Here is a 14,735-nt window from a genome sequence, read left to right on the forward strand (position 1 = left end):
GGATCAAGTCCCCTGTTGTGCTTCTTCGAAACTTGACTTTAAGGATGGCAAACTCATCACAACAATATTGATTGGCGTTTGATAAAATGAATATCATCAAATTGCGAGCTGCTTTCAATTTTCCTCGTATCTTAAATGGGTCTCAGAATTTCGTTAATAGTTTCTCATTTTCAGTTAATACCAGGGCATCATGTACCATTAACACACACGACAGCCTTGCATAACTATAAGATGTCTTCCCAAGAGACTTCAGCCCCTACCAAGCAAGAGAGAGCAAAGACCTTGCTAACTATGAAGACATCATTCAAAACTGAACTAGCCTTTTGCTTCTTTCCTTTCAGCAAGTTACTTTCCAAGGGAGGACTGCCCTAGGCCTACAAACAAAAGGATTTTTAGCAGTGACAGAAATTGAGGTATCTCACTGCGAGTGTTGTAAGTACAGATTGCCCATCTACATTAAATGCAACATTTTGGGCATGATAAAATGGGCATATTTTCACCGAAAGAGAATGAATCAGAAGAACATCCACTGTGCTCTTTTTGCCCATAAATAACGGGCATATTCTCATTAAAAAGCTGTAAGAGAATCAATTAGAAGAACATTACAACTGCGATCATAAATTGTCAAGTGGCTTACATCAGTGCAAAACTTTAGAGCCAAATTGACACTGCACAAAATTTTACAAATTTGTATGCAGATGTTTCGCACTCCACCACGGTATTTAGTATCTATCTCAAAGACACCTTGGTTGACTTTCTAATCGGATATTTGAGAATACATCTTGAGCTCGACACAATGCACATCTAAATACAATGTGAACTCCTATAACTTGCCCTTTACATCATATGGGCAGTGAAAAAAGGGCCAATTCATCTGAGAATTAGCTTCAATACATCCCCTTGAACACAGGGTTTGTCCGACAAATACTTGGACCATATTCATTGTACTCAGCCCTTGTATGACAAGCCTGCACAGCCAATCGTCAGCCATCATCTGTTACCATACGTAAAAGCAGAGATCTCCATGAACGCACATGTACCAAAGAAACTTCCAGAACATGAAACGGAGGGGTACCAGTGGGAAACCATTAATCTACCTACAAAACGATTGCTAAACAACATTTTGACCTACAAATTTAGCTACGCCTATGGAGAAATAGCACTGTTGGTGTTAGAAAACTAGCATGGTATCATCCTAAGTTAGAACATCAGGGAAGACTGCATGAGAGATGAAGCAAACACTGAAAGATGTAAGATATTTCCATAGATGTGACCCCTGAATATATAGGGCCAAGTACAAGACCATGAGCAAGAGTGCTTATGGGATAAATGTGGAGGTGCCACCATAGTTACCAGCCGAAACGGAAACGGAAGAAACGGAGTTTCCGGGCCTCGCCGAAACGGAAACGGAAGAAACGGCAATATGATACAATTTATATATAAAAATTTATTTTTTATACATAATATAATTATCAATAGAGTGCAAATACAAATTACAATTATCTATACTTGAAGGCTGAAGCTTCAGCCTTCAAGCATCAATGCATCATTCATGATTCATGCCTCTATGATTCTAAATTCTTGAATGATGCTTCAATAATCTGAAATCAACATGTATCATGAGTCATGACTAACAAGTTTGGCATTACAAGAATCTGAAATTTAGAAGTTTGAAGTACTTAAAAGTTTAAACTTAGCACACAAGTTGAAACTTGAAACTTGAAACTTGAAACTATTCAATGTCCAGACTCCATAGATGATCATGATTCATGATCCACAAATTTCATGATCATGACTCATGACTCATGAGTCATGCAAGACTCAAAATAAAAGCACCCATGGATGATATTAAAAAAAGCAGCAGGACTACTGATCATCTGCATCATCCATGGACTCCTCGTCATCGTCATCCTCTGCGTCCTCAGATAAGCTTGAGGCATCTGTGTCACTGTCTGAAGAAGAATCATCAACATCAGGATCAGGACCATCGGGTGCAACTGAAGTACTAGCACCATCTCCAGATGGTTGAGTGTATGATCGTGTGTGGTGTGCTGGTGCTGACAGCTCCTCATACAACATGGTGTATATGTCCAGCTCCTCCCATGGGATATCTGGTATGGCCTTCATCTTCTCCACGTCCACCTTGTCTACATTCACTTGGCGAGGTTCGGGGCAGCCGGCGGTGAACTCAAGGAGATGGAGGTTGCAATGACAAAACACCAACCGCTCCAATTAAGCCGTGCTCAATCTGTTCCTCTTCTTTGTGTGAAAGAGGGCCCAAGTGCTCCAGTTCCTCTCACAAGGACCGGAACTGCAGTCCTGTGAGAGAACACGTATAGCAAGGCGTTTCTGCCATAAGCCAATTAAGCCGAGATAAGTATCAGAAACTTGATAACTTTAAACATATTTGTAGTAGATAAAACTTCAAATTACTTAACGACTAGGCTCCAACTAGTGGCGTTGGGACTTGTCTCTTAGACTCTTACCAAAGTAGGAGTACAGTGGCCATATTTCTCCCACCAGGAGACAGGTTGCAACTGTGTCTCTCGAAGCCTAGCCGCAGGTCGACCAAAGGAGAGGCTGTGATTGCGGAACAATAGAAGTTCATCCTCCAGTCTTCGTTGCATCTCCAAGTCACCACCCGTCCAATTTTGTAGATACTATTGCATCCCCTCCTCCAACTCGTCATTCTCATATTGCTCTTGACTGCGCCAGAGCGGATGCAATACATGTGCCACCGCATGGATTGGGCGGTGGAACCAATTCCACCGCTTATTCCATATAGCATGGAAGGACTCAACCCTAAATCATGCCACAAGAAATTAGAATGCATTATGCATGCAAAATTCATAGACTATAGATAATAGTACATACATAATATATGTCTGAAAATTCCAGGCTTCATGATAACAAATTGCCATTTAGTAACTACAATAATTATACATATTACAAAAGTAAAAAGTCTTACTTATCAGGCGATAGGGAATTGTTTCTGTTGAGGGCCTCTCCAATCTTGTCCATAAACTCTTACAAGAGCCCTAATGTGCTTCCCTCCATGTCTGTGATGCGAAGCACCGTGTAGATAGGATTAATCAATTTGATTAATGCCTCCGTCTGATTCCTCCAAGACTCATCCATGATCATGCGAAAAAAATTGATAGACTTTGCTTGGCCTCTATCATCCCAATCTCCCCACTCCCGAGACACAACCGTGCGCAACAAGCCCTGGCGCACTCGCACAAGCCTCTCCACCACTATGAACATGTAAGCAAACCTTGTGGCTGGAGGTTTCAATAGCTCAAGGTCACTGTAAGCCCGATAGATGCTGAGGACTTTGGGTCTCTTCGTGACAAACTTCACGATACTGCGGACTGTGGAGAAGATGGCATCAATCCAAGGTATCTTCCCTAGGTCCTCGATCAAAAGATCAAGGCAATGTGAGGCGCAGGGTGTCCACACAATCTTAGGGAACTCATCTTCTAACATGGCACCCATTGGCACACAATTGCTGCCATTATCTGTCACCACCTGCACCACATACTCAACACCTATCTCCATAATGGCTGCCCGTAAATGCTCCCAAATATACAGCCCTGTAATCACTGTACCTGCAGTGGAAGCGTCTATGGCTCTCAAGAACATGGTTCCCTTGCAAGAAGACACTAAAATATTGTACACATTCCACTTGCGTGCATCTGACCATCCATCGCATAAGAGTGTGCATACAAGTCTCTTTCAAGGGCTTCATTTGGTCTTCCACACATTCCCTCTCTCTTCTTAGCTCTCTTGTCCGCAAGGCCTCATATGTAGGCCCTTCCCATTCATACCCAATGCGGCTTATGGCTCTCATGGCCTTCCTCCATCGTGTAGTCTTCGCCACATGAAAGGGTATTGCACACTGTATGAAGAGCTTTGTGAGCTCACTAGTGGCCTCCTTCACTGCTTGCTTTTGCAAGCGTGCTTGAATGCTAGACCTTTGCAGTGATCCTCTTTTCCCCACACTAGCATCCACACTAATTGATCCATGTGGCAAGGGTGTTCTTGTGGCACTAGGACCCGCGCTCGATGTAGTTGATGCTCCTCTACTTCTCTTTGCAGAACCCAATGTGCTGGCATCATCCAATGGCTCAGTGTCAGCAGCCTCTTCTTCATCTTGCAGCCCCTGTCCTCCACTTTTTGCAGCCAAGGCTGCCATACGCGCACGCTTCCATTCTGTTAGGCCACCTTTCACTGCAGTAGGCACGAACTCACAAGGTCCTACATCCTTGCTGGGAACACCTGCTAGATGGTCTTTCACCCATGTGACAAACCCCGTTTTGCTTATGCCACAATAGTTGCATCTCCACTTCTTGGAGCCACCGCCTCCTTTATAACTATCCAGGAGGGAGACATGGACCCAATAAGCATCTCTCAGCATTGAGGAGGATGGAGAGGTCACAAGTGACTCGTGAGAAAGGATGGGAGGTAGACCATAGGAGGAGGATGGAGAGATAGAGGTAAAAAGAGGATGGAGAGGATGGAGAGGTAGAAGTGGAGGAGGATGGAGAGGAGGAGGATGGAGAGGTAGAAGGTAAGATTAAAGAGAGGATGGAGAGAGCTCAGAGAAGGATGGAGGTGACGGTAGGTCCAAGAGCAAAGGATGGAGGGATGGAGAGAGCTTGAAGAAGGTGGAGAGAGGAGCAAGGATGCACAAGAGGAGTGGAACGGGCGGGAGGCGGCGAAAGACGAAGAAAGGTGGCCGAAATCCCGTTTTTAGGGTTTAGGCAAAAAACAGGGTTTACGAAACGGCGTTTCGTCAAGACGAAACGCCGTTTCTGTTTCGTTGTTTCCGTTTCTGCCCACGAAACGGGCGTGACACGGTTATCTGCATTCCCTGCATAGTCTGAATCTGGAAAACCATGCACCAATGCATCCTGCCTACCATAGCATATGCACAAGTCTTTGGTACCCTTGAGATACCTCAAGACGCCTTTCACTGCTTCCCAGTGCCGCTTGCCTGGATTTGCCATATACCTGCTGATGACTCCCACCGCAAAAGCAATATCCGGACGAGTGGCAACCATGGCATACATCAAAGAACCAACTGCAGATGCATACGGAACCTTGGCCATCTCAGCCTTATCATCATCTGATCTGGGGCTGTCCTTACTGCTGAGTTTTAAATGTGGAGGCAACGGGGTACTAATAGACTTCCCTCCCTCCATTTTAAACCTCTGCAGTACTTTGTCAATGTACTCCTTCTGTGACAGAAACAAAAGTCCCTTGGATCTGTCACGAATAATCCGCATACCAAGAATATGGTTTGCATCACCCAAGTCTTTCATATGAAAAGACTTACGCAGTTGCTTCTTCAAAGCACTAATCTCCTGCTGAGATTTGCTGGCAATCAGCATGTCATCCACATATAGAATGAGTAGCATCAAACTGCCATCCTTTGCCCGTTTAGTGTACAAGCAGTGATCGGTCTCACACCTATGATACCCTTGGGACTGCATGAAGGCATCAAACTTCTTGTACCATTCTCTTGGCGCCTGCTTGAGTCCATACAAGCTCCTCTTGAGCTTACACACAAGCTGCTCTTTCCCTTTAACAGCATATCCCTCTCGCTGACTCATATAAATCTCATCATGGAGATCTCCGTGAAGAAAAGCAGTCTTCACATCCATCTGACATAAATCCATGTCCTCATGAGCAACAAGAGCTAACACTGCTCTCAATGTAGTCATCTTGACTACAGGGGAAAAGATCTCATCAAAGTCAATGCCCTTCTCCTGCTTAAATCCCTTGGCAACCAATCTGGCCTTATACCTCGGTAAAGCATTTGAATCCACTTTGACTTTGTAAACCCACTTGCATGGCAAAACCTTTCTGCCTGCAGGTAGCTGCACCAAGTCCCATGTATCATTTTGAAGTAGGGAGTCCATTTCTGACTGCATGGCTTTCTCCCACTTCCTTTTCACTGTTCTTCCCATAGCTTCCTTGAAGCTGGAAGGCTCACCACAATCTGTCAGCATGATAAAATCAGCCACATTATTGGCTCCTGGAACAAACCTGTCAGGATGCCGTTGTACACGGGTGCTCCTCCTAACAAAATGTTCCGGATTAGGCTGCTGTCTAGCCTGTTCGTCATGCATGACGGGTGGCTGTACCACCATATTTGGCTGTTCTACAGCGCCATTTGCTGGCATATCCAATGGTGCATCATTGGCAAAATTGTCTGGCTGATTTTCAGCCTGTATACCCTCTTGGACAGGGTTATCTACAGCAGCCTGCTGCTGCATATTAATGGGCATTCTTTGCTGTCCGACATCATCATAAACAACCCTCCTGTATTCCACAGGTTGCACGGGTTCTTTGTGTACACAATCCTCTTTAAAGATGACGTCATTGCTGCGTATAATCTTCCGTTTGACAGGATCCCATAACCTGTACCCCATTTCACCTTCGTCACCGTAACCCATGAAGATGCATCTGAAAGACTTTGGCTCCAGTTTGGTGCGCAGTTCTTTGCATACATGAGCAAAGCACTCGCAGCCAAACACACGTAAGTGCCTATATGAAGGTGGCTTGCCAGACCACACCTCCTCTGGCACTTTCAACTCCAAAGCCTTGTTCGGCGACCTGTTAATTACGTGAACTGCTGTTTGCACGGCTTCTGCCCAAAAGCCATGCGGCAATGTAGCATAAGACAACATACATCGAACTTTCTCCTGAATAGTTCGATTCATCCGCTCACTCACACCATTTTGAGATGCATTATGAGGGGCTGTGAGTTCCTGTTTAATGCCCTTAGCTTCGCAAAACTGTACAAAAGCATGTGACACATACTCACCCCATTATCGGATCTGAGGCATTTCAGCCTGCGTCCTGTCCGATTCTCAACCTGAGCCACAAACTTCTTGAAAGCATCTAAGGCATCGCTCTTATGCTTCAAGAAATAGACCCACACTTTGCGTGTGGCATCATCAATAAAAGTAATGAAATACTTTGCACCCCCTAGTGATAGCTGTGGCATCTCACACAAATCAGTGTGAACTAGATCAAGCGGTGCTCTATTCTGGGGAGTTCTCCTCTTATGAGGAGTCATAGAATGCTTTCTGAAAATGCAATGATCACAAGTAGGCAAATCTGAAAATGAAAGAGACGGCAGATAACCCAAACGTGGCAGTTCTTGCATTCCTTTAACGGACATGTGTCCCAACCGGCTATGCCACAATGAAACCTTCGGCAGCTCGGTTATGGCAACAACATGATTACCTACACTGGAAACATAAAGAGGATACAAGGTATCACTCTTATAACCCTCAGCCACTACAACCTGGCCATCAGTAATCACCCATTTGGAATCCCCAAATGTGGTGTGGTAACCACTGTCATCCAACAAGCCAGTGCTAATCAGATTTTTCTTGATTTGCGGCACATGGCGAACACCATCAAGCATAAATATGCGTCCATCAGGGAATACTATCTGTATACTGCCAATCCCTGCAATCTGACATGCATAGTTGTTCCCAAGGTGAACAACTCCATGAGTACCTGTGTAGGAAGTGAACCACTCCCTATGAGGAGTAACATGAAAAGAAGCACCTGAATCCAAGAGCCAGGTATGCATGTCAAGGCCATCAACAACCAATGTATGTGCAATTACAGCAGAAGAGCATAAAACATCATGTCTGTCACTGTCACTATCTGCTGCTGCAACATTCACTGCATCCAAGTCATCTGCCTTGGCCTTGCCTTTGCCTTTGCTTCCACTGCCTGCATCCTTTGTCTCAGCCTTCTTGGCTTTCTAATCCCGTATAAACTTGAAGCACTTAGACTTCACATGTCCCTTCTTGCCACAGTAAAAGCATTCAATATCCCTTTTGCCACGGGACTGACTGCAGGATTTGGACTTGCCAGCAGATCTCCCCTTCTACTGAGTCCTACCTCTTTCCTGTACCTGCAAAGCATTGGAAGACTTGCTGCCCATACTATTCTTCCTGCTCATCTCCTCCATAAGGAGAGAGCTCTCCACATCAGCATACATAAGAGTGACATTTGAATTTGACAGAGTGGTCTTGAAAGTGTCCCAACTCTCAGGGTGGGTACACAACAAGAAAGTAGCCTTGAACTCCTCATCAAGGTTCAATCCCTGTGTAATAAGCTGTGTAAAGATGGCATTGAACTCACTCAAGTGTGAGGTCATAGGTGTACCTTCCTTCATGCGAAGGTCGACAAGCTTCTTCAACCAATAAACCTTACTGGCTGAACTCTTTTGGGCATACAACTCTTCTAGCCTCTGCCATAGGCCATAAGAGGTCTTTTCAGCCTGAACATTGAACACAAGAGAATCAGTGAGAGTAAGCATGATAGCAGCCCTTGCGGACAAATCAAGCTCCTCCCACTCATCATCTACCATCCCAGATGGCTTGACACCCTTCACCCTTATGGGCTTAGAAATCTTCTTTAGCAGAAGTACATTCAAACACTGTTCTGCCCATAATGCATAATTGTGTGCCCCTTCCAATTTCTTTATGTTCAGTATTGAGGATTCACTTCCCCCTCATGCCATATCAGACAAGGAAAGTGCCTGACTCCCTGTAAGTCAAAAAATGACTAAATAAAATTCTGATTTCTCAGAAAAACTGCTCTATCAAGAGCCAGGAGCACTCACAATAGTGCTGTTTTTTTTTTTTACTGTCAAAAAATCTACAGCAAAACAGAAAATTTTCCCTCCAGTCACTGTACCTTCTGACACATTGTACCGTGCTCAAATAGGCATAAAACAGTAACTTCAGAATGCTGCAGCTGTTCCACAAGTGCTTTACAAGTGCATCATCATCTGTCGAAACACAAAACACTGATATCCTGATCACTTCTCACACCTCAGATGAGGTATTGCACTGATTTTATATGCATAAACCACTTGTCATACACTGTTTTGTTCACTGAAAAAGGCTCCAAACACCTCAGCCTGTCACAAAACCTGCAACAAAGTATGGGACAAATCCCAAACAATCACCCTTCTGCCAAGGGGATAAAAGGCATCTGAAGTTCTCAAACAGTAACTCAAGTGCTCACAAGCAAAATCTGGGCAAAAGCCCCTTGATTTGACACCTGTACCAAGTGAAAAACACCGAGGTAGCATACAAAATACAGCGCTCTCCTGGCACTTTCACCTGACAAAGTAATGCATAAACGGCCCTGTGTACACAGTAACAACACAGATCCCAACGTACAAACACCGAAAAGAAAATCTTTTGAGCACTATCAACGATGGACAGTTAGGGACCGAGTAAACTCGATGCGCCCTGGCCAAGCGTGGCTCAACTGAGATTTTCAAAGTGTCGTACACAGAATGTGACCTGCAAGAAATGTCACTGAGTACACTGCGAAAACAAGACCAATGTGGGCACCCTGGCTCCACACTGCCTCAAGGCATACACTGACAAAGTGAGGATCCTACTCTCCTAGTCACTAAGACAACATCCTAATACAACACTAATCTACGGAGGATGCAACCTAAGTGCAAGCATAATGAAGAGAGTGCTCATGACATGTATCTCAAGTCAATTAGGTTCCAAGATAGATTAACTTGGACTCATAAAGAGAATCTTGAGATAGTGCAAAGTGCTTGATTGATATTCCTTCAAATGAACCTCCCTTTTATAGGTGAGGGTACTTACATCCATTTTGCTTGCTCACATGTGGGATACGTCCTCCATGCCATGTGGCAGCTTATCCTTTGCCCATACCTTTGCTCTACATGTGCTCATGGCACCACAACTCTCAACACCTCCCCTTGGTGCCATAATCCTTTGGCTACTGCAAGGTGGTCAGATGTGAGTTACATTCCATCACCTCCCCTTAGTGCATGCTGTTACGCTCTAGCCGAGGTAGCATGACCTCGGAAGAATCAGTCGACATTTCCCTTAAAGGATCTATCTCTGTAATTTATGTGTTTGCGCTTCATGTAAATGATCGGGAGGGATTTAATGTCAAGGTCCTAGGTGAGGGTTGATAGCACCAGACTAGGTGGATCTAAGGCTAAGGGCCTAATGCAAGAAATGTGCCTAGGGGCAAAGGAATTAACGCATCCCAGGAGAGGGGTGAAATGTTGCATTAGGAAGGCCCTATATGGATGACATGTGGCATCTAGATCCATCTAGGGAGATGGGGCTTGCTGAAGTTAGTGAGAGAAGGAGATGGTGTTCATGTATGTTTTTCGAATTCTCTGATGTGCTCTCACGCTTCAGCAGGATTTGGCTGGGTGGAATAACTCGGTGCTTTCTCCCGTGATCTTCCGTAGGAATTAGAAGGAAGGGGATAACATTTGGTATCAGAGCCTAGAGATCGACGAGAAGGGAAGCAGCGCACTTTGATATTTATTATTTACGTGAGGCGCTGATTAACGTGAGGTTTTGCGACTATTCTTCGCTATGATCAAGCTTCCACACACAATTTCCCTTGGATGGAGCCGCGACGAGGTGCCAGAGAGCAAAATAGATGTTGAAATGAGCGTTTGGGCGTGACGCGATTCCCAAAAGAAATGATCGGAAGCAGGGGAAAAGAGTAACAGAGTCACCTCTGAGCGCGGAGGGAATCGTCAATGGATGATTTTGGATTCCGATCAACATCACTTGATGAGGTCACCCACGAAGAGGCTAAGGGCGTGTTGTAGAGGACTGTGAGGAGCTGGCGTGAGGCGAACATTGTTCAGTGTTGCAAGTAAAGATTCTAGTCGCGTTGATTTCATCAGGTCTCGGAAAGCCTGGCACGGAAATGCGACGTGCGTGGAACGGGACACGCAGGTGACTCGACGACGTGATGACGATGTGTCTGAGCGTAGCCCTCCCGCACTTAGCATAGCTTGATCGGGCCTGACGGAGGTTCGTTGATGAAGGTCTTCGACTGCTGGTTGTGTTCGGTGGTCGTTGGTAGAAGGTATCGTTATTTTGTCGAAGTGACCTTGCGGGAGGCTATTCGGTGCATAGAGAAGCCCGTGGAGAGCTGTTGGTAACAGCTGTCGACTGCTTCTCTGACGCGTATACAGTCAGAGTACGGATGACTGGTGAGAGCTGAGAGTAGGCCGTACGTGCAGGCTGCAAGCTGCGGGATTCGAATTCCAGGGAGCACTTTATCTATTTTCCCTTTTGGTTTTCGTTATTCCTGTTTTGTCAGAAGCAGTTAGACTTTTGTGGTTTTAGCAGAGGTCGCAGTTTATGATGCTATAGCAAGGACAAATTATGCTTGAGCAGATGCCTGTGTGCTTCAGTTAGAATTAGACTTAGAATTAGACTGCAGGAATTTCCCTAGTATAGGGAAAAGCGCCATCTGTGATGTATGCCTGTATAAAATGCTTGATCAGTGTGAATGTGGGATTGCAGGAATTCCCTAGTATAGGGAATTGTGTTCAGAGTGTCAGTACCCTGAATTGTGTCAGCTTGTGATTACAGTGTTCTAGGGGTGTTTTAAAAATTTTAAATTAAAAAAAAAAAACCCAAACCAAACCACCTACTGAACTAAATGGAAGCAGAAGAAGGGGCTTCCAGGAGGGACCCTGGTGAATCAGGAGTCCGGCCGACCCAGCAGGGATCGCGCCCAATAGCTCACACTTTATCTGGCAGGATTGCATTGCTGGAGGATGCCTTGCAACAGTTGTTAGCGCAGCAATTACAAGCCAACGCAGGGCAATCTGAACTTAGGAGAGCGTTACAGAGTATGTCTGCCAGACCTTCTCGAGAGGAGAAGGGTAAGGCTCCAATGGAACTGGAGTCTAGTGTCCATACGGTCGAGCCTAGGAAGGCTAAAGTGCCAAATATTGCCAATTACAGACCGGAAAAGTATTCTGGTCGGATGAACGACCGTAGCTCCGATGTCATTGAGACCTGGTTACACAAATGGGACGAGGCGTTCGCCATTTGTGAGATCAGAAATGACATCAAAAAGATCCGCGAAGCCACCCACATGTTTAGTGAGGCAGCGGATCGGTGGTGGATTAAACAACAAAAAGATGGCATAGCATCCACTACCTGGGAGGGGTTTAAAAGAGAGTTCAGGAAACACTTCTTACCTCCTGACGAGGCATCCCGAGCTTGGGATCAATATAGGAACCTTTGTCAGAGAAATCTATCAGTGGCAGAATACACTGATAAGTTTCGAGAGAGTGTAATGAAGGTTGACGAACCCCTGCCTCAATCAATCCAAGTGAAAGATTTCATATTTGGATTGAATGACCGAATCAAAATGGAAGTTCGGGCTAAGTACGCGAACACGCTAGATGATGCAATAGCTATAGCCCTGAACTACGAGGATGCCAAGGGCAGCAAGCCAAGTGGGTTTGCACAGGTCGGAACCCAGTATGGGTATCCGAAGAAATCTGGGTTTAAGAAGAAGTGGGCTAGTAGAGGGAGTGGTTCGCAGCCGAGTGGTCAAGCCAAGCAGGCGAGACCGGCTGAAACTCCTAAACCAAGTACCACCATTGGAGTGAAGAGGAAAGTAACTCCAATGGCAGCCCGGGCTTGGTCTAAATCTCCCTTGAACCCAGAGCAGCGGGAAAAAGCGAGGAGAGAAGGCTTATGCTTTGGTTGCCTTCAACCTCATCAGTGGAGAGATTGTCCACGTAATAAAGATCGTCGGATGGCTGAGATGGTGATCTCAGAGTGCGACGTGGAGATGCAGGGAAGTCCCAGAGCGGAGGAGATGCAGATTCAGCTAGCGGGATCTTCTCAGAGGTTAGTACCTTGTTTGTTCTGTGTGTCTGTTACTAAGTTAGTGACGAGTGCACCTGATAACATCCTATCTAAGCCCGCAGCAACGGGGTATACAGCCTTCAATGATACGGAGTTAATCAAAATGAAAGGGCAAGTGGCCAGTCATGATGTCATTGTGTTGTTTGACTCAGCGTCAACTCACAATGTGATTAACTCCAAGCTCGTGAAGAGGCTGAAATTAAAGACAAGTCCATCTGACTATGCGTATACAGTCAGGATGGCCGATGGAAGTTCAACTGAAGTATGGGACCAAAGGGTTACCCAGTTAGAGCTTCGGATTCAGGACTATGCTGAGAAGCTTGATTTTGAAATAACCAAGCTGCTCATGCGGATATAGCCCTGGGAATGGCGTGGCATTCTAGGAAGAATCCAGCCATTGATTGGAAAAAGCACGTATATCAATTCAAGATGAATGATGTGCTTTATGTCTTGAGAGGTGAAAGAGATATACCTCAGGGACCGTTGGTTTCCGTGATGGAAATCAGAAAAGCTCAAGTAGAGTTTTTGTACCTTTGCACAGCATCGGTAGAGTCGATGGATGATTCTTCGACTAGCACTGATGTTACGCAAAGTGGTGAGATGGCCAAGCTGGCTAATCTTATAACAGAGGAGTTCTCTGAATGTTTTAGGGATGAACTACCTTATGGGTTACCTCCAGAGCGGAAAGTTCAGCATAAGATTGAACTGATCCCGGGGACAGAACCTGTAAATAGACCTCCCTATAGAATGAGTTTTACGGAAGAAGCGGAGGTGCGTAGGCAACTGGAAGAATACCTCAAGTTGGGGCAGATTCAACCAAGTTTCTCACCTTTTGCTTCGCCAGTGATATTAAAGAGGAAAAAGGATGATACGTTTCGCCTCTGTATAGATTACAGAGCATTGAATAATATCACTGTTAAGCACAGGTATCCGATGGCTCGGATTGATGATTTGCTTGATGCATTACATGGAGCCGTGATTTTCAGCAAGATAGATCTTAAGTGCGGCTATCATCAGATCCGGATTAGAGCCGAGGATGTGCATAAAACCGCTTTTAGGAGCAGGTTTGGTCATTATGAGTTTTTGGTAATGCCCTTCGGACTTACCAATGCTCCAGCGACCTTCGTCATGCTTATGAACGATTTACTACGTCCATATATCGGAAAGTTCGTAGTACATTTTATTGACGATATCTTGATATTCAATAAAAGTATTACAGATATCGTGAACACTTAAGGATAGTGTTCAGTACTTTGAGGAAAGCCAGTCTTTACGTGAATAAAAAGAAAACTATATTGTGTATGGTTAGGCTTGAGTACTTAGGGTTCATAATTACTCCACAGGGGGTAGAAATGGATCCGAAGAAAGTGGCTGCGATACTAACTTGGCCAATCCCTCAGAGTCTGACCGCGTTGCGATCATTCTTGGGATTTGTCCAGTTTTATAGAAGGCATATCAAAGGATATTCCGGAATAGTATCGCCATTGACTGATCTGACCTCAGATAAAGTACCTTTTATTTGGGGACAGAATCAACAGGAAAGTTTTAACACCATAAAACAAGCTGTGGTCTCAGGACCGGTGTTAAAAATAGTTGATCCCCAGAAACCGTTGTTCCTAGAAACCGATGCAAGTGGCATTGCGGTAGGGGCAGTCCTCCTCCAAGAGGGAAGGCCAATAGCCTTCGAAAGCAAGAAGCTTTCTCCCTCTCAAAGGAATTGGCCAACTCATGAATTGGAGTTGTATGCTGTTATCCATGCTTTGAAAACATGGAGGCATTATCTGTATGGTTCAGAGTTTTATGTGGATGTAGATCATGATACTCTGAAACATTTCTGTAAACAGCCTGACTTGAGGGGCCGCCAAGCTAGGTGGGCAGAGCTCATGCAGGAATTTAATCTAACGATTCGGTACCGAAGGGGAAAAGACAATAAGGTAGCTGATGCGTTGTCTCGCATTATGCACAACCTGAGTTTCACGGTATTAGAGAGTGCTCTAATGA

The 14,735-nt window shown here is 45.1% G+C and overlaps 1 protein-coding gene across 1 annotated transcript in view; it reads right to left on the reverse strand.

Moving 5' to 3' along the window:
• Positions 1-515: 515 nt before the first annotated feature.
• The window catches only part of DIS1 (Actin-like ATPase superfamily protein), a 51,596-nt gene continuing 37,376 nt past the window's right edge, over positions 516-14,735 (reverse strand). Inside the window, exon 10 of the mRNA XM_087383923.1 lies at positions 516-968. Within this exon, the coding sequence (XP_087240049.1) occupies positions 888-968 (81 nt within the window). The 3' untranslated portion in view covers positions 516-887. The remainder of the gene's footprint in view (positions 969-14,735) is intronic.

Source organism: Dipteris shenzhenensis, chromosome 13 (genome assembly GCF_047967505.1).
Source record: "Dipteris shenzhenensis isolate YYH24624 ecotype China chromosome 13, Dip_SZ_1.0, whole genome shotgun sequence".
In the NCBI taxonomy this organism is placed as follows: domain Eukaryota; kingdom Viridiplantae; phylum Streptophyta; class Polypodiopsida; order Gleicheniales; family Dipteridaceae; genus Dipteris; species Dipteris shenzhenensis.